Source organism: Taurulus bubalis (assembly GCF_910589615.1).
Source record: "Taurulus bubalis genome assembly, chromosome: 17".
In the NCBI taxonomy this organism is placed as follows: domain Eukaryota; kingdom Metazoa; phylum Chordata; class Actinopteri; order Perciformes; family Cottidae; genus Taurulus; species Taurulus bubalis.
This window is the reverse complement of record NC_136605.1, coordinates 12654488-12681888: the sequence shown is the minus strand read 5'-3', so window position 1 is coordinate 12681888 and position 27401 is coordinate 12654488. Positions and strand designations below refer to the sequence as shown.

Here is a 27401-nt window from a genome sequence, read left to right as displayed (position 1 = left end):
TTTTATGCATCCTCGCTGTGGTAATATAAATTTCAAGTTACCCTTTATTTTACATATTCATAACCACGTATCTTCATTTAAAAACATTACACACAGAAGTTGTGCAGTAAAGTTATTTAGTGTTTTTTTATTTTTTATTCTAGTTTATTGTGGGACCAATATGATTTATGTTTTTGATCTTTTATGTTCAGCTTGCTTCAGACGCATTTCAAAATATAGATAACTCGGTTAATATAATCACATTTCAACAGTTTAAAAAAATGAAACCATGCAGGAATAAGTATGTCGTCTATCGCGATGGAATAAAGTGGTCATCGAATATCCGACAGCACCTGAACGCACCGTCGGACAATCCCTCTTCCATCCAGCGCGCGCAGGCGGTGCACGCTGCCGTCGTCATCAGCAGATACAGGAAGTTATGAGTGGCTGTCTGGTGAACGGGGAGCGGAGGAGAAGGAGCCAAAGAAGGAAGCGATAAAATAATGACATCTGAGCTCCAACCACCGGAGGACTGTGAGCTGAACATCTAACGTCTGCGGTGAGTGAGCAGCCGCTCGAGACGGTCTCCGCTCGCACCTGGACGCAGCCGTTGGTGATGGCATCCGCGTTAACCTCTGCGCTGCTGACAGGACGGGGGTGACGAGCCAACACACACGCACGCACACACGCGCACACACACACACACACACACACACACACACACACACACACACACACACACACACACACACACATATATGCAGATGGGAGGTTTGGGGGGGTGTGAAGGAGGAGAGGGAGAACAAAACAATCTAGTATACTTACAATAAGTCTCATCGTGTTCAGTTACTTTGTAGGCGGTGGTTAATGAATTAAAGGCCCTCAAATATCAAAGTAGGAATGTCCCAGGGCCACTTGGGGTCTGAGATGGCCCCAGCTGGTCTGCAGATTAAACAATGCATACTTAAATGTCGCCAAAGTAGATCAATGTACCATACTGTATCTCCTCATTGGATACAACCAGCTAAAATGACGTCCTTAGTCTAATGCACATCTGTTTGGGTGCGCCTTGACATGCAGAGGTCTTGGGAGTTTGACTTGCAGCAATAAGTGAAGTATTTATGGGCCCAACACACACTCTCTGTGTCCTTGATCTGTTTCCTTTGAAGCCAACCTCCCCAGATGTCATCTTTTATGGCGGCACAGAGCAGAGACACTCACATGTTCACATGAGGGAACCAGCAGCTTTGAGAGGGGCGGCTGTCAGGATCGGGTCAGGACGGCACTATTAGTGTCAGGGAGGTACACCATCTGCAAAATGACCTTGAGAAGTAATTCATACTAGTGCTGGGATAATTAGTGGGTCAATAGAAAAGCAACAGTTTTGATAATCAATTAATCATTTATATAATTTTTCAAGAAAAATGGCAAGAGGTGCTCAAATGTAAATATCTTCAACTTTACTTACTCACTTATTTATCAATGTAAACGTGAGTATCTGGTGATTGAGCACAACACATATTTTGATGGTGTCCCCTTGGACATTGGGCATTTTTTATTGTATTGACCAATTGGTCAATACAATAAAAACAAATAAAATAGATAGAGTATATGACTGGTTGGTGATATGGATAACATCCTCAGGGCGTATATAATGTTAGATAGTAGTGTTGATATAAAATATAATGGTAGAACAAAGCTTTTGAAAACTAAATTGAGACATTTAGCAAAAAATAACAACGTGGCTAATCCAGTGAATTAGAATAACTATAATCCTGGGAATCAAATATTGAAGTATATTGCTTACTGATTTATAATATTGCCCACAATGGTGTACAGCCAGGGATATTACACAGCGACCTCACACAAACTGAAATGCAAACTCCCTCACAGTTGACATGTAATGTATCCCGTTTGTCATATGTCCCAACCTTTTGTTTATTATGCCCTTTCAGGAATTGGAAGCTATTCAAAACTGTTGATAGTTAGTTTGAGACTCTCAGAAGTTGCTAGTTGATTAATAATTAACTCGAAATCCAAACATATTTTTGGACTGGTGCTCAGAAGGAGTTAAATCAGTTATTAACAGATTTTACCCCGATGGAGAGTAAGTGTGGGTTGTGTAACCGCTCGGCTGGTTTTATCAAGCTGATCTCTGATCTCTGATCACAGTACTCAGTGTAAGGCAAGTTCATTTGTATAGCACATTTAAACAACAAGGCAATTCAAAGGGCTTCACATAAAAGCATCAAAACATAATGCAAAATAAAATAAGATTTAAAATCATTTAAGAACATTCATTAAAACATTAAACACAGTTTAAAAAAAAGCAACAACAAAAAAATAGAATACAAGTTGCAGTGCAGTTTAAGAAAATAAAATGAAGTTGTGAGATGCAGAAATTATTCAGTGTACTGATCACATCACAGACCCTGACCAAAGGTTTCTTTTGAACCTCTAAAGGTAGCAGGATTTTCGTTATCCCACCTTGCTCCCTAGCCTCTGGTGCCTTGCCCTCGGTTGCTAGGATGCATGAAGACTTAATGAATTGTGTTTGTTTGCCCCTTTGGACTCTAACATAATCCTCAGAGTCTAGTTAAAGTCCACGAGCGTCGTGAAAACAATCCTCAGTCATGGTTTCACTGCAAATAATCTGTGAGCAGAAAGCGCCCCGGGAAGATTGCGGAGGTCTTCTTTTAAGGACAGTGAGATAAATCTGATGTCACAGGGTCAGCGTTCTGGCAGGAGGCGACGAAGGGGTAAGCCTCGTCTTTTAGTTAGTTAGTTTATTCTGTTTCAGGTGATTTGGGCAAAATGAGAATCAAAAACAGCCTGTAAACTTAATGGCCACTTGTTGGTGTACTCCAGAGAGGATAGTCTGCGTGCCTCAGAGTGCGGGCCCCGATGTTTCTGCCATAATGGACTGCTGTTTGGCTTGGGGCCCCGCCTTATGAAAGAGCCTTTCAGCTTCTGCACTCCTTTTTGGAGAAATGCAGCCATGTTTAGGCCGCAGGAGTGTCGAGCTCCCGAGGCCGATTCCAGAGATCCCTGGATTTAGTTTGTGAGTAAACATTTACTACTTCACAGAGCCTGGTGGTGACCCCTCAAGGTCACATTAGTTTGTTGGGTGTTTCATCAAAAATCTAATATCTGTTTTCGGAAATACATTTTTTTTTTTTTGTGTTCGAAATATGACTTTTGAACATTGTATTGTTCGGTTTTCATCTAGCGTACTCTTGCTAGTTAATTAAGATTACCTCAATTTACAATAGTGATTTTTTTTTTTTTCATTTTTAGAACCCAAGAGGTGTCTTTTAATGTCTTGTTTTGTCTGTCCAACAGTCCAAAACTCAAAACTCAAAGATGGCTATTATACTGTCATGTAAGACAAAGAAAATCTGCAAATGTGTGCATTTAAGAAGCTAAAAACATCAAATATTTGACTATTTGTCAATCAATTTATCAGCAAACTGTCTTTTATCATTTGAACAGTCCATAAAGGTGGGAAAAAGTGTGAGATTTTATATTATTTAGGGCTGCAACTAACTATCCATATCATTATCGATTGATCTGTTTAGCTTTTAATGAAGCGTTTGGTCTGTAAAATGGTGAAAGTCAGAGAGGATCTCTTTTGACAGATGTTAGAGAACTTTGCTTGGTAGATTACTCAAATGAAGATTTGATGATTTAGAATGGTTGATGATTATTTCCTGTGGTTTTATCACTACTATGTACCAAAAACAGGACTTCGGCGTGTGCTACGTCAGCCGGCTGTGTATTTCCTGATGTACCTGTTCACAGACGCCTTCCCCTATTTGTCACTCACTGGGCTCCTCCCGACTTCAACGGTGACGTGGTGGCCACCTGATACTCACCCAGCCCAAAGCTGGGCTACATCCTGCTTCTTGTCGAGTAATGTAACCTGGCATACGGTCACTCCTTTGAGCTATACCAGAATTCATATTATAGGCTTAAATGAAAGATCTGCCAGCCACCGGGACGACAGGTTTGATCGACCAACAGAGTCTGTTCATAGAGAGTATGTAAGTCTCATTAGATTACGTTGTATCATCTAAATGTTGTAGGCTGAGTCCGTTGTGTTTGAATAGGTTATCAGATCATTCAAATATCTTTTATGTATATTAAATATATTTACATTTTATGTAATTACCTTTCTTTACACATGGGCCCAAGTCACGGCCTGATTATGCATTCGTTTTGCTCATGTTGTGTGTCACAGGACTAAGGAACATTTAGATCAAGCCATTGGGTTTCTCAAAGGGCAAAGCAGGTGTTTTAACTTTTTACTGCCAACTGAAACTCTTCTGCTTTATATTGCAGCTTTATCCATACAGCTACATTTTTGACTTGTTACTTATCAAAAGGATTTAGTAAAACCTGAATGGTGACCTGTATATGAAAAGACGTTACCATATTAAACTACACCCCTGCTCAAGGTGATACACTCGAGTGGTTTTGCATAACTTAGTCTGGTATAACCAGGTCGTTCAACGTTCACTAATATTAGCAAACTTTAGGGGGATATTTCTACCACAAAAAAAGATATATTTTGATTACTTTAAAAAAGTACTAAAACAATAATTTCCTTATTTAGCTTGAAGATGAGTGACATATAACACAGCATTAGAACTATTTACACAAAATGGTTGTGCATTATAACCAGAACAGTGATAAAATCTTGTTTTTAAACTGGTGAGTCTGGTTTGAGTCTCGCTTGCAAGTTATTCCAAGACTGTTCCGTAATACAATAGCCTCTCTTATCCAGTCTCTGTGTGCACAGGTGGCACCTTTAAAGCCTTGCCAACTATAGTATCTAAGATTGTAGGTGAGTTTGAAATACATCTCAAGGCAGCGTGATCAAGTGGGTCAAGTAAGGCCAAAGTAATGGGACCAGCTAATCTGTTCACAGTATCGCTGTAGTCTATCTGATTTGTATATCTATGTCGGGACCTTGAATAAAAGCTAGAAGACAAGAAGAACCTGTAATCCATCTATCGACTGCCTGCTGCCCTGTTTCCAGACGTATCATCTCTCTTTATTTTTCTTTAGGGCACTCCGGGCCCCCGTCCTCCATGCCTGCTCCCCCAGGCGCCACTCCCCCGGAGCAGAATGAGCTGATGAACAGTCTGCGTATCTCTGTTGGAGGCCTCCCTATGCTGGCGTCCATGGCCAACTCCACTGACCCTCGTATCCACCTTAAATGGAAGCCCATCGTGGTGGTGGCCTTCTTCCTGGCCCTGTTTCTGGCGCTCTTCATGCATTTTTCCTCGGGTTTGAGCTCCCGCCCCTACGACCCGCACAGGGCCGGTCACAGTGGCACCCAGCAGTCTGATTCCCGTTACAATGACACCTACCCTCTCAGTCCGCCTGAGCACACGTCGCAGGGCACCCTCTACCGCATTGCAGTCATTGCCGACCTGGACACAAGCTCTCGTAGTGACAAGGAGCTGACGTGGTTCAGCTACATGCGGAAAGGTCATCTGTTGGTGTCCAAAAGTGGTGAAAAGGTAGCGGTGCAATGGGATGAGAACAGGGTGTTGCTGGAAAGCCACCTGTCGGAGAAGGGAAGGGGCATGGAGCTGTCTGAGCTGGTGGTGTTCAACGGGAAGCTCTACAGTGTCGATGACAGGACGGGCATTGTCTACCACATTGATGGGGACAAGATTGTGCCCTGGGTCATCTTGCCCGACGGCGACGGCAGCGTTGCCAAAGGTCAGCATTACTCGCTACATACATGCTAATATTGTACTTGAGTGTTTCAATTTGATGCTACTTAATACTTCTACTCCACTCCATTTCAGAGGGCAATACGATACTTTTTAACCCTATGTATTTTTGACAGCTCTTTAGTTACTTTTCAGATAGTTTGTGAATAACTGTTTGAGGCCCTTCACGGTAAAGTCATCCATTTCTTCACAAAAAAAGGCAACGATTCAGTCCAAAATCTCAAAAAAATCTAAACAAATTTTAAGTGTTAATACATGTACAGGCTAGATGATATTCTACTACTTACGGTAATAACAATCTAATAATACGACATAGAATACTACTTCACTCACAGCGGGCCATTTTTCTGCTGTAACTGATACTTTAAATGTATTCTGCTGATAATACTTTTGTCATTTAACTTAAGTTCAGGTTTTTTGCATGTATTGGATTATTCATTTTGTGGTTAATCGCTATTCTCCCGATAGGGTTCAAGGCGGAGTGGCTGGCAGTGAAGGACAAGCAACTGTACGTCGGCGGTCTGGGGAAAGAGTGGACCACTACCGAGGGCGAGTTTGTCAACAACAACCCAGAGTGGGTGAAGGTAGTGGGCTTCAGAGGGGACATAGAACACGAGAACTGGGTTCCCGTGTACAAATCTCTTAAGACTGCTGCAGGCATAGAGCCTCCAGGTGAGGATGCAAATCTGGTCTCGCCTATAACAGCTTCCTCTTTGTTTCTCTTTGCTGACTGTTTACTGTATTCTTCTACATCTTCGCAGGGTATCTCATCCATGAGTCGGCAGCATGGAGCAACACCCTGCAGCGTTGGTTTTTCCTCCCTCGCCGGGCGAGCACGGAGCGCTACGAGGAGACTGCGGACGAGCGGCGCGGCACGAACTTCGCCCTCAGCTGCTCACCAGATTTCAAGGACATCGTTGTAAGCCGAGTGGGTCCGCTGAACCCCACTCACGGATTCTCTTCATTCAAGTTTGTCCCACATACAAACGACCAGATCCTTCTGGCTCTCAAGTCGGAGGAAGACGGCGGAAAGATTGCGACGTACATCATGGCCTTCACGCTCGACGGACGCATCCTGTTACCTGAAACCAAGATCGGGGACGTGAAATATGAGGGCTTGGAGTTCATATAGACTGAGAGACTCGCTCTTGAGGCCACTGCACTGTTCTATTTTGTTTACAATCCAGTCACTGTTGAAGTTACTGCACTCGCTGCTTCCTCATTGAGACACAAATCCAACTGGTAAAGGATCGTTTTCAGTACAAGTAGAAGTACAACTGGCTGAGACTGCAAAATAGGGTCCTGTTTTGAGTTTTGAGAAAGTGCCAGTCAGCACAAACAATGGCAGCGTGTCCTTCCAGGGACAGATGTGGCCCTCAACAGTACTGTAGCCTTTCTTATGATGAATGTACAATCGATTGATTTATCAGACTGTGATTTCTTTTCTTAAAGCATACATGTTCATGCACATACACTCTCAAAAGGTTTTTTCCCTTATGTGCTTCATGTTAAACATCATTATGTACACACCAAACATGTTCAATGAAATAACTAAAACGTTTTTATTCTGCATAAACATTGTTTGAAGGACATTTTGGTGAAAGCTTTACTGTATAATTTTTGGGGTGGGATAATGAAGTAAAAAATTTCAACTCTTATTTTTCTGTGGCTTTGTTTAAGAAAGTAGTTTAACACAAATTAGACATTGTCCTTAAACAAGTTGGGACGGGTCTACGTACCTCAAACCGTTGCGCAACACTCACCCTAACATCCTGCTTCAGTGAAAAACGAAACTTGGGGAAAGCAGCGGGAATGGAGAAGTGAACCCTGTTTTCAGCAGGGCTTTAAAAGGAGTGAGATTTGTGTCGCAGACTTCAGAAGAGAGAAGCACATTTTTGGAAGACATCACTTCATAGCCAGAGGGGAGAAGGTAATGTTTTCATTAAATGTAAGGATTTTGCACATTAGTCTTTTGAGTCATGTAGTCATTTTGTTTTGTCAGTTAAAATGTCATGCATTCCATCTCAATTAATGAATTGATTCGTGTGCAAAAAGACGACAAACAAAACTACATTTCTAATCTTGTTGCTTTTTAAAACCATTGCATGCATAATCTTGGATAGTAAAGTAGTGCATATTTCTCACATTGCCTCTTCTTTGTCATCATCTGTCTGCGTCAGACTCCGACACTAAGGGTTGAAAATGCTCGTGCATCGAAACGTATTCACTCTGTGGCTTCTGCTGCTCCCCCATGCCTCTGGAAGTGCAGTAAGATTTAAACTGTTTGGTAAGTCATCCGAAGCATATCTCATGTATGCAATGTAATATTCTTCCACTTTTACACCGAAATGCATTTTATGGAAAGGACACAGTCTTAATAATATACTAGTTTTCATTATAGAACTGTTTGTGCTTTTACAAATATATTCAGCCCATGCTCGCTCAACACGGACTGTAATGATCCAAATGTTGTCATGACCTCTCTGCTGTCACGGCCTTGCTTAATATCCAGAGTCTTGTGTGTTCACGCAGGTAGACAAAGCAACCCTGTGCCGCAGGAAGGCGACGTGAGGCTGTTTGGCGGCGGCGCTGCCGACGGCCGCGTGGAGATCTACCACGATGGGACATGGGGAACGGTGTGTGATGACGGCTGGGACATGGCGGAGGCCCAGGTGGTGTGTCGTCAGCTCGGCTTCCCTCGAGCCAACTCTGTTGTCATCGGGAAAAACTACGGAAAAGGTGCCTTTCTACTTCCATTCATCCCCCACCAGAGGGCAGTGAAATGATTGTAATGGGATTTGATACCAACACCACAAACTCAGCCATCAAAAAAATAAAAAGTGCCATAACAAACGTGTTCCCTTTCATTTTACATCATAGCGCCTGGACCTATTTGGCTGGATGATCTGAAATGTGAAGGCACAGAGAAGTATCTTTCTACGTGTGCTTTCACTAACTGGGGAGCCACTGACTGCAGCCACAAAGAGGACGTTGGAGTTCTTTGTGAAACGAGCAGTACGTATCAAAACTCTTTTTGGGCTCTTCACTGCTCTATCAAATGTTCATCCCAATGATTTGTGGTTCCAGGCGCAAATGTGACCAAGGTTGATTATCTATACTCGCTGGACCACAGCCTCAGCCTGTCGGATGAGCGCGGCCAGATGTTTGACAGCGGGAACAGCTGTGACTTCTTCATCTCGGTCCGGAGTGTGACTGGAAACACGCAAGAAGACGGGTTCCCGGAGGTGGTTAATGTAACGGTTTGTGCGCACAAGTTGATTCTCTCGCAATTCCCACTCTTCAACGCTTCAGAGGGGATCTCCGGCATCACGGTCGACGTCGTCCAGTCTTGCCAACCACATTTCTCCTCCTTCATCAGGTACAAGCAAACTGCTATGATGACTAGAATTTATACTATGTTTTGTGAGCACGTAAATGGAAAGCACAATCCCGAATACATCTTGAAGAATCTAACAAATACTCTGCAATCTCATTAGGTACATCTATACCCGCAAGGTGGATGTGAACTTCTCCTCTGTGCAGTGCCTCCACTGGCTGGCGTATACGTTTGGGGTGAAGCAGCTGATGGAGGACACAGGCCGGCTGTTCTCTAAAATCATCCCAGAGGACGCCTCATTCCACACGCAGGTGTCCCTCTACGAATATGCCGCGGAGACTCAGGACTGGGTCCTCCAAGAGAACTGTATTCAGTATCTGGCCTGGAACTACCCAAATCTGACCAGCTCCCCTGCTTGGACCCAACTCTCCGTTGAGCTCCTCAGATCCCTTCTGCTGCGCTCAGACCTGGTGGTGCCGGATGAATATTTTGTGCTTCAGACTGTGGAGAGCTGGATCACAGAGAAGGGCAACTCGACCAGTTTGGAAACCCAGGCTGACCTGTTGAGTCACATTCGCTTCCCCATGATCCCCGCCGAGTCCCTGTATGACCTGGAGTCCAACTCTTCTCTCTACAGCACTCATAGGAGTATGTATCGAGAAAACGTATTGAAAGCCTTCCAGTTTAATGTTCTGCTCTTCAGCAATCTGGTATCCAACCCAAAGTTCAACCGAGAAGATGATGATTACCGACCGAGGATCTACACCGCTGAGCCGTGGAGCGCTGCTCTGGTTCGTCTCCAAACGGGCTATAGATATCGCAATCATCGCAATCAATACAATCAATACGATCAATACAATCCTATCAACACCAATCTCAACACACCTGTCCACAACAGTCTGATTTTTAAGAGCAACAAGATTCGCTGGGAAGCAAATGTCTTCAACAACCAACAGGAATGTTCAAACCGAGGCGTGAGATGCGAGTCGTTCCCTTCAGCAAGGCTGACGCCTCAAAACAGTTTCTCTCAATGGAGCAACATCCTCTTTCGTAATCGTCTTCTGCTGATGTGCCAAGGCAAGTACATCTTCCAGGTTCAGGACTTCAAGGACAACATGGCTGTGAACGGGACCCAGGTTCTTGCCTATCCGTGTCCTGATGACCAGTACAGCTACCGCTTTGTCGTGAGACCGGAGTATGTCTGATCCAAATGCAGGCCAGGCTCCATGTATTCTGATCATGTCTGCTTATTATTCAATAGATTGCAATGATTCTACAATATTATCTGTGTGATTATTATTATTTTATCTTCATTGATTAGCTACAAATGTTTCACCTGGCTGTGATTTATTTCATATCAAGTATAATTTCCTGCTTTCTTTTTTTTTAACAACAAATAAATGAAGTGATATCTAGATCCTTTTCTGCGTGTGTGTCTTCTCTTCACAATAACAACAGCAAATATAAATCCTCATTTATAAAATGTGAAACAAAGTGAGTGTCAATGGGGCCAAGTTAGATTACTCATCAGACTGGTTTATAGCTTCACTCTGCTGGATATGTGCAGAACATTTCTGCTCTCTTTCCTGAGCTTTATCTATATCTGCTGTCATGATCTCAGCCATGTTGCTGCTACAAAGCTCACTGCAGGAGAGAAGTTGATCTGCATTTATCAATTCGAGTAGTGAAATGGAAGTCTGTCAGGGAACAATATTTTGTATTTTTGCAGGAGAAAAAAAGGAAATAAAATGCGTTACAGATTAGAATTTACAGTATTTTTGATAAATGTTAAAACGGCTAAATAAAGTTTAAAGGAACATTTTGTGAAATATCAGCCAGACTTACTAGCCTCTGCTGATTCCCTGGTAAGAAATAATCTTGCACACTACCCACTGTAAAATGTTGAATTGACATTTTTACATCCTGTGTTTTCTAAATATGGAACAATAAGATATAATGTGATTTTAAGAGGTGCTGGTGAACAGGTTTTGTTACCTTCAGATGAAGCCAGGCAAGTTATTTCACCCTGTTTACAAGATGAGAAAACATGCTTGATGTAGCCTTCTACCTAAAATGCAAACATTAGATTATATTGATCCTTATCTGACTCCTCGGGAGAGCGAGTTATATAAAAATGTTGAGTTATTCCTTTAATTAACAAGGTATCTGTCCTGACCTCTTGACCTGTCAGAATGTTTCAGCGTTGCGACTTGCTGAAATAATTCAAATTTGGCTCTCCTCCATGTAAAAATAGTTCAAAGTCACATTCATCTTTACACTCTTTCCCAACAGAACGAAAACAAAAGGCATAAAACATGTTGGATCCATTCAACGTCGTGCGAAAAGGTTGTTGTTTACAGGGGTCTGATTAAGGGTGATATCAGTTTCCTCTTAATGAATCATGGAATCTTTCCCAAGACAATTGTGTTTTCAGACCTGTCTTCAAGTCCTCACAGACACAACTGACAGTCACTTTGACAACATGCAGGCCTGCATGTCTGGACAGGTGGGTTAAACAGCCACGCGGTGACTCATGGGTTTCTGAGAAGTGTGACTGACTGTGTGCGTGCCAAAGAATGACTTGACAAACGATGACTGATCAGATGCTTCTGTATTTTATATTACATTATCACTGTGTGTACTTAAAGACGACTCCCCCACGTGCACTCGTGCTTCAGGACGGTACAAACTCATGAATAGTTTAGTCAGACGCAGGAGAGAGTATTGCATAGCAAGAGTGATTCACAAGTAATCTCATGCCAGGTTACATTCACTATGTGTTCACCTGGAGGGAAAGTGCGGCGATGTCATCACTTGTTTTGCTGCCAGTAACATCTGGCTGTATTTTCATTATTTTGTCATTTTAGCCCACAAATAATTGCCCCCCGCAAATCAGGACATGCTTTGTTTGTTTGGTTTGCCCCACATTTTTTTGTTCAATTTCATGAGTTTTATGAAAAATTATTAATCTCATCTAATAACTTGAACTCCAAAGCCCACCCAAAATGTTCCCTTTATATTTGAAAACATGAAGCGTGTTGTGATCACACACAATGGAATGGAGAATTCTACAAGTTGTCCAATTTCCGTGGAATTCCGCATTATATACTTGATCTTAAATCCACACTGAATTATGTTCATATCTACGATGGATCAAATGGAGTACATGTCGTGTGAAACGAATAGTGTTGAACCCACATATAATTATACCAACTCTGCAGTTCCTCTTGTACGAACCAAGCGTTTAAGCATCTTTCATTTCATTGTTTTGATTTTAAGGCCTACAATTACTCTCATCCGGCTCTTCCAGCAGCAGCAGGCAGCTGTTTTCAGCAACACAAAAGCACTGATAAGCCATTTATACGCTGCCTTTCCAGCACTAAATCACAGACACACAAAGTTAGCAACAAGCTGGTATTTCTGTTTCCTGTAATGTTTAACAGCCAATCAAAGTGCTCGATGCAAAGTGCTCCACAAAGAAGAATTTTTGAAAGAAAATATGCTAAAAAGAGCAGATTTGTTCAATCAATCTTTGCAGATTAATTGATGGATGGATGTCATGATGTCATTGGTAGAAATTGGTTGGTAATAGCTTACGTTAACACGTTTCATGTTTTGTTTTACAGGAAGAAAAGATCATTGGATATCTTTTTTTGTCATTGTGTAGATATATTCCCCAAACAGCCTCCCTAAACAAGTAAATTACTGCTGCTTTAACTATACGTTCAACAATAAAGTCCTTCAGGCTTGATCAGCGACAATTTTTTTGTTTGCTCAGCTGTTTAATTTGTTCATCCAAGTCGTTCCCTGGTAGCATTGTAGTGGAAATGACTGTACAGCAATGGACATGTTGCTTTACAAAATGATTCTGTTACGTAAAAGTGAAAGTTCCAGTGTCATGTCATGCATTTCCACTGAAACCAACTTCAAACACTGACGATGCTTGGTGGAGGTTAGCAGCAGACTCATGGTGACTAACTGAGACGTTGTGACATACTGAGGACAGTCCAGCCCATTTGACCTCAGAGTCTATGGTGAGATTGTGTTAGATAATTCCCTCCGGACCCTGAGGTGAATTTGCTGAAGCTGATTCATTGTCTCACATTGTCTCCAATAAAATACGAATAGCGGTGCACTGATGAATGGAAAATGATGGGAATTACCCCTGAGCCGTGGCTAGGTTACATCACAACAGAGATGGTTGAGAGGACGGAGGCCGGACATGCAGCAGGGAATGGATGGTCAAAGAGCTACGGGTTGGTCTGGTCATGTGGGATGTGTCAGGCACCAGGGCAGAGGGGGTGGGAGTCAGAGGATGTGGGTCACTGCCACAGCACCCACCAGTTCCCGCAATGAGACCCTCTTTTTCTGTCTTGCCGGGCACTTCCTTTTGAGAGTATTCCTGGCCTTGCAAGTCTGTAATTTAGGGGATGTATGGCCATTCCTGAGCCCCTTTTGGAGTTTGTAGTGGGTAAAGTACACAGGGGGGCCCTGCTTACATTGCACTTCTTTGACAAATCTGCCTCTCTCAACAAATTAAAACCAAATGTTGATACAATAATCCAGAATTTAACTGCCGAGTAAAACCGAGTCCTAAAGGGGAGAGTTGCAGTGTGGGAAATAGCTCAGAATGGTCATGCTGTGAGGTCATTTAAAATATGCTCAGGAGCCGGGGACACGGCAGTGATCTGAGCAAAGCCCACCACATCAGTCAGCATCTCAGTGCAAAGGAAGCCGACTGTTTGGACAGGGGGCGGCAGGTTTTGCCAAGAAGAAGGCGTCTCCTGTTCCTCTGATGCTTTTGGTAAACTGTGGAAAGAGACAGAGGCATATTTCTGCTCATTTGGTCTTGGATGTGTCACTTCCTTTCATGTGTCTTAATTCCTGTTCCACGCCCCAACATCTGTGTTATTGTCATCGTTGCGTTTTTTGTGTCTGGAGACTTCCACTCGGCTTACGAGTCATCCTGGGTTGCAAAATTTCCAACAGTTTGGTAATTTTCCTTATCTGACTGATTCTTACTCTAAAAGTGAATGAACGCCGAGTTGACGCACGGGACGTTGGTCAATACAAAGATGACCCTAAATTGGTTGTTTAATTTTCCTCTCCCGCTCTCACTCTCTCTCCCTGCCTGGGCTAGCAGAAACCTGTGGAAAAGCAACCAGGCAAAAATGCTCAACTATGGAAAAGAGTGGAAATATTTGCCGGAGTGGCCAGAAGAACGACTTTCGATGGCCAAATATGATGTCAGGGAGCGAGGAAGCCACAGAAGATACAGTCCTCTCTCTTTCCCTCTTGAGTCCTCTTCATTATTCACCATTAGCTTTAATCATCAAACACGCCATGCCCTCGCTGTGATCTCTCGTTTCTAAGCCAGAATCAACACGGGAAGCCGCATAACCCCAAACTCTTGAGATCCTCAGTTTCCTGCGGTGCTTTTGCAGCGGTGAACTTTCCAACAAAAAGAGCCGTTTATGTTTGTGCATGAGTAAGGGATGAGGAACAACGAAAGAATTTGACTATCGCATAATGTTTCTCTCACATAAGAGCGGAGGGGCTTGGGTAGCATAAGCTTCGGGGAATCGCCGCCAGATTGAATCTATTAAATTTAGGGGGATGATGTCACTTCTCTCCACTGCTCCACTCCTCTTAACTCCGACTTCCATCATCTGTTACAAACAGTGTTTAATAGTTACTGAAACTGCATGCATAAACACTCTCACTGAATTTAAACCGCAGATAGCTGCGGCGTGGGCTGGCGGTTACTACGTAGGACTCACGTCAGTATTTTTTCAACTAGGGAATATCCTTATATGTTAAAATAAGTTTCAACATATTTGTTTAAAGCGCCTTTAATTAACTTTAAATAACATTGTATCAAATGCCAATGTAGCAACAATGTGAGAATGTGAAAGGGCCGTCTGTCGTAGTGATACATTTACAGATAAATATCACCTGAATCTGCAGCTCCAGTCGGCTTTACGGAGCTCTATAGAGTTTTAGCTCCTTGTTTAGCTGATTTGCTCGCAGCTTTACTGTTTCGTTCAATGTCACCGCTCTCATGGCAAGATTTTCAGCCACTGTTTTCAATGGATAAGCTCTAAATTCCCACAGCTCACGACCTGCTCAGCACCGAACAGGAGACGGAGTTAGTGACACATAACAGCTAATGAACCAGATATTTCCGTAAACAGTTGGTAGAGTTTTAACTCCCCGAGCACTGGAATTAAATTCAGCAGTGGCAAAACACGAGACCCCAGGTGAATGATTGTGTTGCTCCATAACTGCTGAATGTAAATGCCTGAAACTGCTGTTCGCTAACAGGGTTACCAACGTCAACGTGGAGCCGTCAGGGTTGTCTTCACAGCTTGTTTCTGCTGTTGCCAAGGGGTCAAAACAATCAGGTTGAAGGCACATCGTCTATTACATTGCAAAACCATTGAGGTAATACAAAAAAGGGAAGAATGACAAATCACAGAAAAACGGTTTGATTGTCCAACTTAGTGTCACCACAAGTGTTGTAAGATATTGTAAGGTCACCGTTACCACAGGCAGTGTGACTGAAGGTTGAAGGTCGGACGGAGGTCAGTCCATCTACTTCCAACACTGAGAGAGAATGGAAAAGATTGGCACCACTCTCATGGTTTGTATGTTAGGTCAAAGCTAGCAGGAGAAGTCGGTTCTCCTTGGGTTGGGTGGACTAGTTCTTACTGAACAGTTGCAAGCCAACCAGGAAGATACTGATCCCAGTCAAGTTCTTACGCGAAGATAACCGGCTGCTGGCTGTAGATTCACATTCACCAAACAAACAGTATTAATCTCTCATCCAACACCACATTTCAAAGTATTTGGGAAGTACATATTGGGTGTTTTTCCTTATCCCAATCAAGGCTCTGATGACAGAGGATGTTGTATGGTGTACAGATCTTGAAGCCCCCTTGGCAAATTTGGGAGTTGTAATATTGGGCTGTATAAAATTGAATCCATCACCAATAGAGCATGGAGATTTACATTTTGTTGGAATGGCAAAACCAGAAAATAGTTGCCTGCTGATTTTTTTAATTTCTAAATGTACTTACAAAGATTGTGAGATAAGTAAATTACCTCAGACATGATGACTCAATTACCCCACATTTTTTCCAACTGATTTCAGGTTATTCTTTTCTTTGCCGACGATAGGTTATTGATGGGAGGTTATAATTCAAGTTCATGTTAGATTTAAATGTCATTTTTGGCTGGGATTTTAAGTGAAATGGGAAAAGTTCGAGGTTGAATGCTTAGTTATAAAAAAGAGTAATGTGTGTGTGTGTGTGTGTGTGTGTGTGTGTGTGTGTGTGTGTGTGTGTGTGTGTGTGTGTGTGTGTGTCCAACCTATTGTGACAGAAGGTGACTGTGGGTGTGCGGGTGGGCTCCGGGTCCCTGACCTCCACAGCGCCGGCGCAGCTCACTGGCTGAGCCCGCGGCAGGGGAGGAGTCTGCCGCCTGCCTGCGCTCATAAAACGCGGCTGCTCCCGTCACTAGTGGAAAACAGATTTTGCAGGAGGAAGCCGCAGTGTTCGAGTGCAGTCTTTTACAGGAATGACAACCCTCTCATGCATTGTGCATCTCACACTCTGACAAGTGGGCCGTCTCTCGTTCGCTCGAAGCTGCGGACATTTCTGATTCCTCTCCTTTAGTCTGGACGGACTGCTCCACTGCTTCTTCCTCGTTTATTAATTTTTTTACCCCCGCACCTCTTTTTATTAAACAATTTGCTAAGATGACCTGGACGGCGAACAGTTGTTTAGTCACTCTGGCCATCCTGTTTCTGTGGCGAGTGGAAGAGATAGCAGAAGCCTGCAGCTGCTCCCCAGCGCATCCTCAGCAGGCGTTTTGCAACTCAGACGTCGGTAAGTTAACTCATTGATGCATTAATGAATATAAAGCAGCATTCAGTCTTAACTCGTTTGAATATATGATGTTGAGGATCAATTCATGTATTGTTTGACCTAGAAACCGTAGATGCTGAGAGGGGAAACTTCCCCTACTCTTGTGTTTACAATTACAGGGATAGGAGGTTGGAATGTTCTGTCTTTCTTTCCACTGCCCTCCTCTTTTCCCTCCTTCTCTCTCTAATCATCTGGTGATAGTCTTGAGTCATGATAGTGACATAAGTGTATCTGTTACTTTATTTAATTTGCTTACTTTTTAATATATAATAGAATCAGTGATGAAATGTATATTTACACAAGAACTGTACTCTACTATACTTTTACTCCACTACATCTCAGAGGGCTTTATATACTTTTATCTGAGGGTTTAAGTTACTTTTCTGATTACAGTTTATCATACCCTTCCTCTCCAGTGGAAACCTTGTTTCTTTTAGATGTGATGATTTTGAATGTTTGTGATAAACTGAAGCTGAGCCTGAGTGTGGTGAGAAAATTCTCCTTGGATCAGCTGGAAAATGCATAGTCACAAAACTGAAAACAGGGCTGTTTTTCTATGATCATGACAAGTTGACTATTAACTAATACGTAGTTCTCACAAGATGCCGATGCTACAAATACATGACTAATAGAATACAATATAGTATATAGACATGTTCAAATGAGCACAACAGTGAAGTGCCACATACACATTAATGCATCAGCAACATTAATCCACAAACATCATAAAGAATAGGCAAAGGAGTCAAACACTGACGGGGAACATTTTAATGCAAAATGACAGCTTTTATTTTCCGTAGACTGTTTCTATTATGATTTGTCCCTACATAAATACAAATTGACTTGACTTAAAGAACAATGTGCTGATACTTTTACTGAAGTAAACTTTTAAATGCTTAGTGAAGGATCTGAACACCTCTTCCACCACTAAATAATAAATTGCCATCCTCAACTCCTGAGTTGAGAGGTTTATGGTGCACTTGCTTAATGACGACGAGATAGCAATCTAATGTCCTCTTTCTCAAAGGTCACATGAATCCTTTCCCTCTTATATTTTGTACCTGATACAAAACACTGCTTGTTGCTGCCTTCAACACAGGTCTGAAGCTAAGGAGAGTCTCAACAGGGACCAGCTTGTGTAGCTATTTAAATTGGTGGTTTGCTGAGGGTCTTTTTTTCTCGGTTGTGAGCTGGCTGAGTGTGTGGCATGTATACAGACGCTGACTTATTCAAAGGTTTCTCTTTACCATGGGATTCCATTGCTTTAGAGGGTGAAGAAACCACATAAACTTCCTGCTGGAGCGTTTACTGTAAAGGAAAGTCCTGATTTATCAGAAGTTCCTTTTACTTTTTTTGTTGCGATAAATTAAAAGTCAGCACTACTCAACGGCAGCCAGGTAGCGCATGAAAGACACTTAGAAAGTGTGAAGGAAGTTAGCTGAGGATGACATTTAACTTGAGTTGAACTATTTCTTGTTTTCAATTTATTTTAAATGTTGTTTTTCTATTCTCTGGACTGTAGGCGACTGGTATTTGTGTTGCGATAAATCAAAGTTATTTGCTTGCATGCAGTACAACAAAGTGTCTATTTGGCTATTTGCAACCTGCCAAATTGAATATACTTAATTTAGCAATAGTTGGCAAGACAAAATACTTTTTGCCAGGAAGCGCCTTCTGATGTAGTAATAGGAGGAGCGACAACGTATGTGTATGGAGGAGGTTGTGGTGCATGCATATATCAGGACTCTTCACCTGGTTAAGTTTAGGCAACAACACTTGGTTAGATTTAGGAAAAATATACATAGCCTCCAGTAAATGTATGTATGTGCCTGGGTTGGGTGCAAACTGCATTTTTGGTTTGTCACCTGGGTGCTAATAGCATCTGCCATACAATAATGTGTATGGCATATCCATGCTGTTACTGCACAGTATGACATTGCCTTGAGTAACCCAGACTCACTTTCAGACAGTTTACTGAAGTGAAAGTGTCACTTAAGTTGAACATAAGGTCATCAGAGTGTCTGCTGAAAATTACTCAAGGGTATCTTACAGTGTCTCTCAAAAATGGGGAAGAACGGTCAAAGTTTGCTGAAACTACGCATTTGTGTAAGCTCATCACATCATTAGGCCTCTTGCAACGTCCGTTTCTGTTGTACTTCATAAAGTATTCACGTTGTGGGAGGCAACGTCACGATACAGTAAAGAATAGAGGAAAAGGTTCACGGCTCAGTTTCCATCGCTGCCCTAATTGACCTCAGCTTTCTGTTATTGCTAGAGCCTAACTTATTTCTCTCTCCATCAACTGGAGTGAACAAACTATTTACCAGACCAGCTATTGATGTAAACATGTAGTTCCATTTGTGTTGTTCAAAACAGACGGAGCAGGAACCCAAAAAAAAATCTCCCCTCATAAATTGAAATCCATCCCTTGGGTCCCTGGCTGAGGCAGAGGAATGCCGGGCGGTCATATGCTGCGCTCGTTATGTGTTTCCACTTTATTTCAGTTCTCTGCCATTGTAGATTATACCTGTGCCACTTTTGTGAACAAGGAAAGTTACAAATTTAAAGATCTTGAAAGGAAGCCAGTTTTCTAACGTGACTTCCGGGATAAACACAGCCCTGTGCTGCAAGCTATGTAAACATTAATACCAGATTGACCGTGTGTGGCTGCTTTGAACGGCAGCATCACCGGTGATAATGCACCGACCGATCTGTTAATTTAGTAAAGTACACAAATGAATAATTGTGGATAAAACCCATTTTCTTTAATAAAAAAAGTTCCGCAAAGGAGTCTAATTGGATCTGTACTCTTTTGTCTGACCACTTTGTGGCTTCTCAAAAGTAAATTGATGTACAGTGCAATTACATGACATGCATTTGCTTTTTTTAAAGCGCTCCAATGACCACAATACTACATAAAAAAATTATGTGTTTATTGTTTGAGTAACTAGCAAATTAGACGGTTCCTTTAGGCCCAAGTTTTATGAAACGTATGATTATTTTAGGGCTTTGTCAGCCTGCTCCAGAAAAGAATAATCATGTTTCGTGAGAATTAGACTTATCAGTCCAGGCAGTTGGGTCGACATGACTTCAGAATAAAACGTACTCTGCCACCTCAATAAAAGTTATATATTAGTGCAATAAGCACCATAGCTTGTTGTAGATTTTATTTATTTATTGTTTATGATGTTTTGAAGAAAGTGTCTATTTCTAGCATGTTGAATGCAATTTAGATGACCCGCAGCATCACAAAGTTGTTTTCAAAGCCCAAGTGTTCAAAGTATATACAATATATCATTCACATAAGCCCACAGTGTTTTGTTTTTTAAATACTGTGCATATTTTCACCTGCCCTACTTTACACTAGAGGGAGAAGTGATCCGTGTGTGTGTGATCCTGCACACTGGGGTGAAGGGGATTACCACTAATCCTCTTTGTAGCCAGAGAAGTTGGCGAGTTTCTCAGCACAACTCTCTCCAAGTGTAGCGCTTGTGATTTGAAAACCATCTTCCCTGGTGGAGAAGATCACACGGTGCAGTTTATCATTCTGAATCGTGCCGATTGCAGCTCTGCGGCACACAGCATGCAAGTCAGTATTTTGCACATTTTCCGAGCTACAAACTAAATCCTCCCTCTCTCTTCTCCCTGTATACACATGACACTGTTAGGCTATACCTCTACAATGTGACTGCTCTTCTTGTCTGTTCTCTCCTCTGTTCCCTTGCTTGGAGAATGCAACCATCCTCATCACTCCATCACTCTCTCCATCTGTGCACACACTCCTTTTTTCCTTGTTTTTCTTTTTTTTTTTTTTAAGGGTCGACTCTTTAGACCCTTAAAAGGAGATGTTCTGTAAGCCTCTATTGTCATCAAATTAGGGCGCATGTGGCTCGCAGCTTCATACCTTCGGCATATAAAAAGCAAATGAAAAGTCTTCATCTTATTTGGTAAGGAAGCGGGCGGGTGATGGTCTTAGGTCGGGAGCTGCCACCTTGAGAAAGCAAGGACTTAAACTGGGACTTTAGGGAGAACATCTGGTGAACATTAACTCTGTTGCTCGTCTCCTCCGCTTAAAAGCTTGATTTTAATATGATTTTGTAAGTGTAGTAGTCGTGCGGCCGTGCAGTGATCACTGCATAATACATGTAATAAACAAGGTATTTAGCTATGACTGGCTTATGATCAATGCTGTACTTCAACACTTGGCTTCACATGACAGAAGCAGTGATTGTGAAACAACATGTTTATGTGTTGAATACTCGGTATTTGAGCTCAAAGGCTCATCGGTATGGCTCTGAAGATATTTTTCCACTCTCTGAATCTGGAACCTCAGAGAGAGAGAGAGAGAGAGGGGGGGGAAGGCTGCACACGAAAGGGAGAGAGGTTGATTTGCATGTCAGCACCTCTAACCAGACAGAGAGGCAGGCCGGCAGAGAGGCCTCGGGGCGAAGGGGAGCATTCTAGTTCAGCTTTTCAAAGATTGCTGACTGGCTTCCTCCTGCGTCGGCCCAGGAGCCTGGGAAAGGCAGCGCACATTCCTCCCTCTGATTGCAGCTGATGAAACACTCATGTTGCCTCTGTCTTCCCAGTACCTGGCACATGAACACTCCTCAGATCCAAGCCACAGCAATGTGTTTTTGCCGACTGCAGCATGCCAAACCTGGGCAGGGCCTAGATCGGATACAGACGGACCCAGATCCTGTTCGCTTTTTACATGACAATGGCGTTTGACTTTGTCAAATAGAATGAATATGAATGTGTGTTGTGTTTTGTCTCTCTCCAGTTATCAGGGCAAAGGTAGTTGGAAAGCAGGAGGTTGACGTCGGCAATGACATCTATGGGAACCCCGTCAAGCGTTTCAAGTATGACGTCAAACAAATCAAGGTATGTTGGATAAAGCTAACGTTTATGTTTACCTAAACTTCATATACTTACACACATATACTTTGCATTTTTGCACTTCTCTATTGTTTAAATTAAATTTCCTAAATAATACTCTCTGCGCTGTACATATCTTTCATCCCTGCTATTTTATTTTTGTATATATCTCTCATCCCTGTTTTTAATGTTTTCAGTCTGTAAATTGCTGCTACTCTGACAACAAATGTCCCCTTGGGGATTAATAAAGTATATATTTATTCATTCATAAATGCTCTGTTCTCTGCTTGAATTGTCAGATGTTCAAAGGTCCCACCCAGGATATTGACGCTATCTACACAGCTCCCACCTCCGCAGTGTGTGGCGTGTCTCTGGAACACAATGGCAAAGAGTATCTTATCACAGGTACAACTTTGACCACATTTCAAAGCGCACATTATGAAATATAACGTGTATTTTCCTTAATACGTTTTCACATTATCTTTCATGTCATTTAATGCACTTGCCTTCCTCTTCAGGCAAACTGGAGACTGATGGGAAGATGCACATCACCCTGTGTGACTTCCTGGAGCCCTGGGAGACCCTGAGTCCCACACAGAAGAAGAGCCTGCCGCAGCGCTATGAAATGGGCTGCGAATGCAAGGTAGAAAATGACTGCAAACTAAAGTAATCTTGAACGATGCATCGTTTGTGGTAAATTACATCCCTGATGTTTGTCTCTTCTCCGATCATCAGATCACCCGCTGCACCTCCATCCCCTGCACGATCAGCAGCCCGGCCGAGTGCCTTTGGACGGACTGGGTGATCGAGAAGACGGTCAATGGCGGGCAAGCCAAACACTTTGCTTGTATCAAGAGGAGTGATGACTCTTGTGCCTGGTACAGAGGGACAGCTCCGCCTAAAAGGGATTTCCTGGACATCGAAGATCCTTAACTCCACCACTGTCCAATAATCTAAATATATCTCAAATATAATAAGATACAAATACCAAAAACACAAATAAATTCATTTAATTTTTTTTTTGTTAAGAAAAAAGATTGGGCAAGTGCTCTCTGGTGAGGTTGTTTTTATTTCTAGGCCTCATTATGTTAATCAACCGTCTTTTACGAATGCAGCACTTTCAGACACTTCTACCCCTAAATCCAAAGCACTTCCTCATAAACCACTTCTCCGTCAGCTGAAACAAGGGGATACTCATCACAATTCAGTATTACTGTTCAAAGCGTTTTTTTGTTTGTGTGCTGTTACCTTTTTAACCAAAGGTATATTTTGTATAACTATACTTCTATAATGCAACACGTGCATATCTTTAACTCAAAGTGTAACAATTCTGTGAATCGGTTTGTTCATAAATAACATTAAGTGGCAATTGGCACCCTGATTTGTGAAAGCAGAGCTCTCACAAGGAACGACCGACCACCTCTTGCCTGTCCTGCTTCAGATTACTTCTTGTGCTGAGTATGCAAATGTATTCCCCTTTTTCTTTTTTTTTTCTTTTTTAAAGATGTGACAAACCTGTTTCGACTAAGCGTGCTTATGCTAAAGTTTTCTTTAAATAATCCTGAATAGGCAAGAATGCACTTTGAACACAATTGTCATATTGTCTCTAATGAAAACATTCTGAGGAGGATTGAATCTTCCATTTTGTATTTTTCTTTTTTTTTTATATTACAGCTCTTTGTAAAAAGCACAAGAGCCTATTTTATTTAAGGAGGTTATATAATTCATTATATTCTATAAATAAAAAAAGAAGCCTACATTGTGATATGTTTTGTGACATCATTGGTATTGTAGAAGGAGAAGATCAAGTATTTTAACAACATAAGCAAAATACACATTTTGTGCATTCTAGGTCAAACTGTAGACCGGATGTTACCTGCCTGACTGCTCGTCCTTTAGGACAGCTGGTTAAAGATATTGTAACCAATCATCCATTTACTTGCAGAGCTTTTGATGTGACCATAAAAGTGTTGAGCAAATGCCATGTGACTTTGATAATTAATATGTGTAAAAAGGTTCTTAATTTGAAACTGTAGTCAAGTATGATGTCTTGTGCTGGTTTCACATGAGACATTTGCGATGATTTTTGCATGCATGTCCAGCTGAAACAATACTGTGCATTTTGACTATTGCATTAAATGTCAAACTCTGTTTAGAAGCTTTGCATTGTTATTTACACATCCATGCTCATTGTGTGCAGATTGACAAGACTCCACTTCATTAAAGAATCAGCATGGCTTCGTTTTCCTAGTTGTGTGCATACAATACATTAGACAGGTAACAGATTAAAGGAAGGCACAAGTCGTTCAGCAGGCAAGAGAAACAAATAAACAAAGCTCAGTGTCATGTTTCAGTTTCAGTATTTCAGAAATGTAATCAAGGCTGGGACAGTAACTACTTTGTGACATTAAACAGCAATCTGCTGCCGCTTAGTGGAGACAACAACACGTGACATGTCAGACATTCCTTCACGAGCCTATCCATGTGCACAAATACGTAATTATTGTTATGACACCCGGGATTTCACGATTATGAAATTATTCCCAGTTAATTACAGTAAATAGCGCTGCTTGATATTGGGTTTATTTGAAGATGTTCAAAGATGAAAACAAACCGCGACGTTTTCTCTGATGCTATACTGTAAGAGGACTGATTGTGTTAGTTCACTCCAACAGCAATATTACAGGTGATTATAGATTATTTATACATGATTTATAAATCGATATAGGTCTGCATATGCTGCCTAAAATATGGATTAAATCTGCAGCCACAATCTTTTTCTGTTGTTGGTAAAATCAGGAGCAATAGGGGAATTGACACTAGGGACGCGATTTCATCCACGAGGGATTTTCATGTGAGAGAATGTCTCAAGACTAACATAACTGCAGAATACAATTGAGGATTTATCGGCGCTCTTTGTTGTTACATTAAAACACTGTAAACATATATCCCGCCGATAGCATGAATGGTAAACAGCGCTGCCTTGAAAGTCGCTTGTGGTTTTCTCCTGACAACGCTGCGTCAGTTCAAGCGCTGATTGGCTAACGCCTTCAGCTGAGGCGTGACCTGCTCTCCGATTGGCCTTTCATCCCTGTCAATCATTGTTGTCGCCGCCCTTTGATAATGCAGCATGGGCGAAAATACCAGACCCAAGAGCTACAGCTGAGGAAGCGGACCCCTGTACTGTCAACGTTTTAACGCGATTGAACGAAAGGTGAGCGTACAAACGCCTCGTTGGTGTCCATAGTATCTGTTGGCATGTATTTACGGGATGAGGTAGTGTAAATAACAGGCAGGATGTGGCTGCCGGGGGATTTGCTAGCCACCCGGACGCTGAGGCGCTAACCCACATTGAGGCTCTCGCCACGTTAAGTTAGCTCGGTGGCTAATTCGCTGCCGCCGCCGCTCGTGTCAAAGCCGTAAAAAGACCGCAAACGACATAACGAGCAGCGTCGTCGTTACTTCGTTAAACCGATACCCAGTAAAGTAAACAAGACCGGTGTTTTGCCTCCCAAGTTGAGACCGACCAAGTTGACTTTACCGTTAGCTGTGGTCGAGGTTAGCCGCCTAGCATGTGCGCTACGATGAGTGGCCCTAAGAGTTGACTCCGGCTGCTGCTGGAGTCCATAACGGTAACTGCGACCCAGGAAGACCGTAAACCACTTGGCATCGCGCAGTGAAGTAACGTTAGCTGTCTGATCGAGCAACAACAATAGAGGGATTATTATTATTATTTATTTATTGAAGTGACAGCAATAGCTGTGCTGCCTTCAGGTGCTCTCTATAAAATGCGTCCGCGTTTTTTAGTCCACGAGTGGGTACTTTGCGATTTGAGCTGCTCTTGGATATGAATAGGCTTTGCTTTTTTTCTGCACGCTGTCGTTTGCATTCACGTTACCTTCTCCAGCAGCTTCATCTGTCAGCAACACAATTGAGTTGATTACATAATTTGCCCACCCAAAAAATTGAGAGAAAATGCTCCGCACAATTGTCTATAAGATTAGCTCTTCTAATTGCACATCTTTTCTGAAAACCCTAAACTATTTAGTTAATTAGCACGTGACCAAAACAATACAATGGTTCAAAAACAGAAAAGTAATATATTCTCACATATATGATGTTGGAGACAATTTTAGTATTTTCTTGAAAAATGTCTTAAAAGATTAATCAGTTAGCAAAAATGGTTAAAGATTTAGTTTTCAGTTGATCAACTAATCGAGTAACTGACTAATCACTTCAGCTATTCAGTTGTTTTTGGCTTCTGTCCACATGGGTGGGTAGGTACTTTATTGTTCGATGTGGGCTCCAATAGAGAGGTTGGTCTGAAATAATGTTCAAAATGTATATGAATGATGATGCATTTTTAATATTGCTCTACTACTGTAGTTGCTGCAACACAACATTGCAAGAAGACTTTTAATTTGGGGTCTTATTAATATTTTTCTAGTCTATACCTTTTGTCACAGTCGGACGTGTTTACTCCATTCCAACCATTTCTATGTATTGGTCCTAAAACGATGAGCTATTTACACATAGTAATATTATCTTAAAATATGAGGCAAGCATAATAGGCCGATAGCTTTTTAAAACCAGTGTTATTAACTTGAGACTTATTGTCATGTTCATATTGAGAGGTCATTACATATTAAACACACAGCAATTGCTTGGAATAGTTTAACTAGAGAGTATGGATGTACCTGAATGCAAAACTCTTAAAATGGCCGTATTTATGGAATTACGATCATTTAATGTCCTAACATTTTTTTTTACATCATCCACATCGGAAGGTGACGTCTTTTGAGATTCCCTCTGCGTGAATCTGCTGTCGGATCTCCCGCCAGCCATCTTAATATCTAAACAGGGCGTCCAATGTAACGTTCTAATGTACGTAAGCTGGAGCTGACAGTTTTGCTCGACAAGACCATATGCGCTATCTATGCATGGACATTGGCACTTGTAGCCTCAACTAATATCCATCTATCACTGCCGGTGAATGGCTCGTATCACCTCACAACATAATACAGAAATGTGTAAGATTCCAGATTACAAATGCAAACACAAAAAATACAAAGTTTCTGTGTACTACATAGACATGAAATGGCAAAATGTCTCGACGTAATAATCTGATCAAACACCTGCGTTGTGGTCAATGTTTTAAATATTGCAGCTTCGTCTTGCAGTTGCATCACTGCAGTTATGTGTGTCCATGTGGGCTGTGTCGTTTTTAGTTTTATCAGGATCAGCAGCACATGAAGGTCAGCGTGCCCTTGTGCATACAATGTATGTTCAGCCCTCTTCATGACGTCACTGCCCACTCTGATGAGCACTGATGGTGCTCCATGCCTTCTGTGTTTTTATGTCGTACTACTGTAACATCTTCATGATGTAATGCTTTCACCTTTTGATGATGGTTTGTTATGGTTGGGGCGTCTCGGCTGCGTCCTGACTACATTGAGGCAACGGGAGACTGAATGATTTATCTTCTCACTCCTCGGTCAGCATCGAACACATTTTGCCAGTCTGGTGCCTTTT

General features: G+C 42.0%; 3 protein-coding genes across 5 annotated transcripts; all 3 read left to right on the top strand.

Annotated features, from left to right (window-relative positions):
- The first annotated feature begins 424 nt into the window (after positions 1–424).
- Positions 425–7384, top strand: cant1a (calcium activated nucleotidase 1a). Of its 3 annotated transcripts, none has more exons than XM_079233128.1 (4): positions 425–538; positions 5050–5712; positions 6195–6398; positions 6488–7384. In XM_079233128.1, exons 2-4 carry the CDS (start codon positions 5073–5075, stop codon positions 6856–6858), a joined length of 1215 nt encoding a protein of 404 aa, XP_079089254.1. In that variant the 5' UTR covers positions 425–538; positions 5050–5072; the 3' UTR covers positions 6859–7384. The 3 variants fall into 3 exon arrangements, with proteins under 3 accessions (XP_079089254.1, XP_079089255.1, XP_079089253.1); XM_079233129.1 differs by lacking the exon at positions 425–538 and adding an exon at positions 3910–4022; XM_079233127.1 differs by lacking the exon at positions 425–538 and adding an exon at positions 3932–4018.
- A 544-nt stretch (positions 7385–7928) lies between these two features.
- On the top strand, positions 7929–10474 carry LOC306750220 (galectin-3-binding protein A-like; the record flags this gene model as incomplete). The annotated part of the gene is made up of 5 exons (XM_079233615.1): positions 7929–8013; positions 8259–8465; positions 8607–8741; positions 8814–9105; positions 9224–10474. The coding sequence occupies 5 exons, from the start codon at positions 7929–7931 to the stop codon at positions 10266–10268; spliced, it is 1764 nt and encodes a 587-aa protein (XP_079089741.1). The 3' UTR covers positions 10269–10474.
- A 6348-nt stretch (positions 10475–16822) lies between these two features.
- timp2b (TIMP metallopeptidase inhibitor 2b) lies at positions 16823–24106 on the top strand (the record flags this gene model as incomplete). Its single annotated transcript, XM_079233757.1, has 5 exons — positions 16823–16952; positions 21775–21875; positions 22169–22274; positions 22388–22512; positions 22605–24106. 5 exons carry the CDS (start codon positions 16823–16825, stop codon positions 22800–22802), a joined length of 660 nt encoding a protein of 219 aa, XP_079089883.1. The 3' UTR covers positions 22803–24106.
- Between the last annotated feature and the right edge of the window lie 3295 nt (positions 24107–27401).

Coding starts and splice junctions, on each gene's coding strand:
- cant1a (XM_079233127.1), top strand. CDS start 3,955: ATGAAAGATCTGCCAGCCACCGGGACGACAGGTTTGATCGACCAACAG. Junction 5,713..6,194: donor CGACGGCAGCGTTGCCAAAG/GTCAGCATTACT, acceptor TTCTCCCGATAG/GGTTCAAGGCGGAGTGGCTG. Junction 6,399..6,487: donor TGCAGGCATAGAGCCTCCAG/GTGAGGATGCAA, acceptor ACATCTTCGCAG/GGTATCTCATCCATGAGTCG.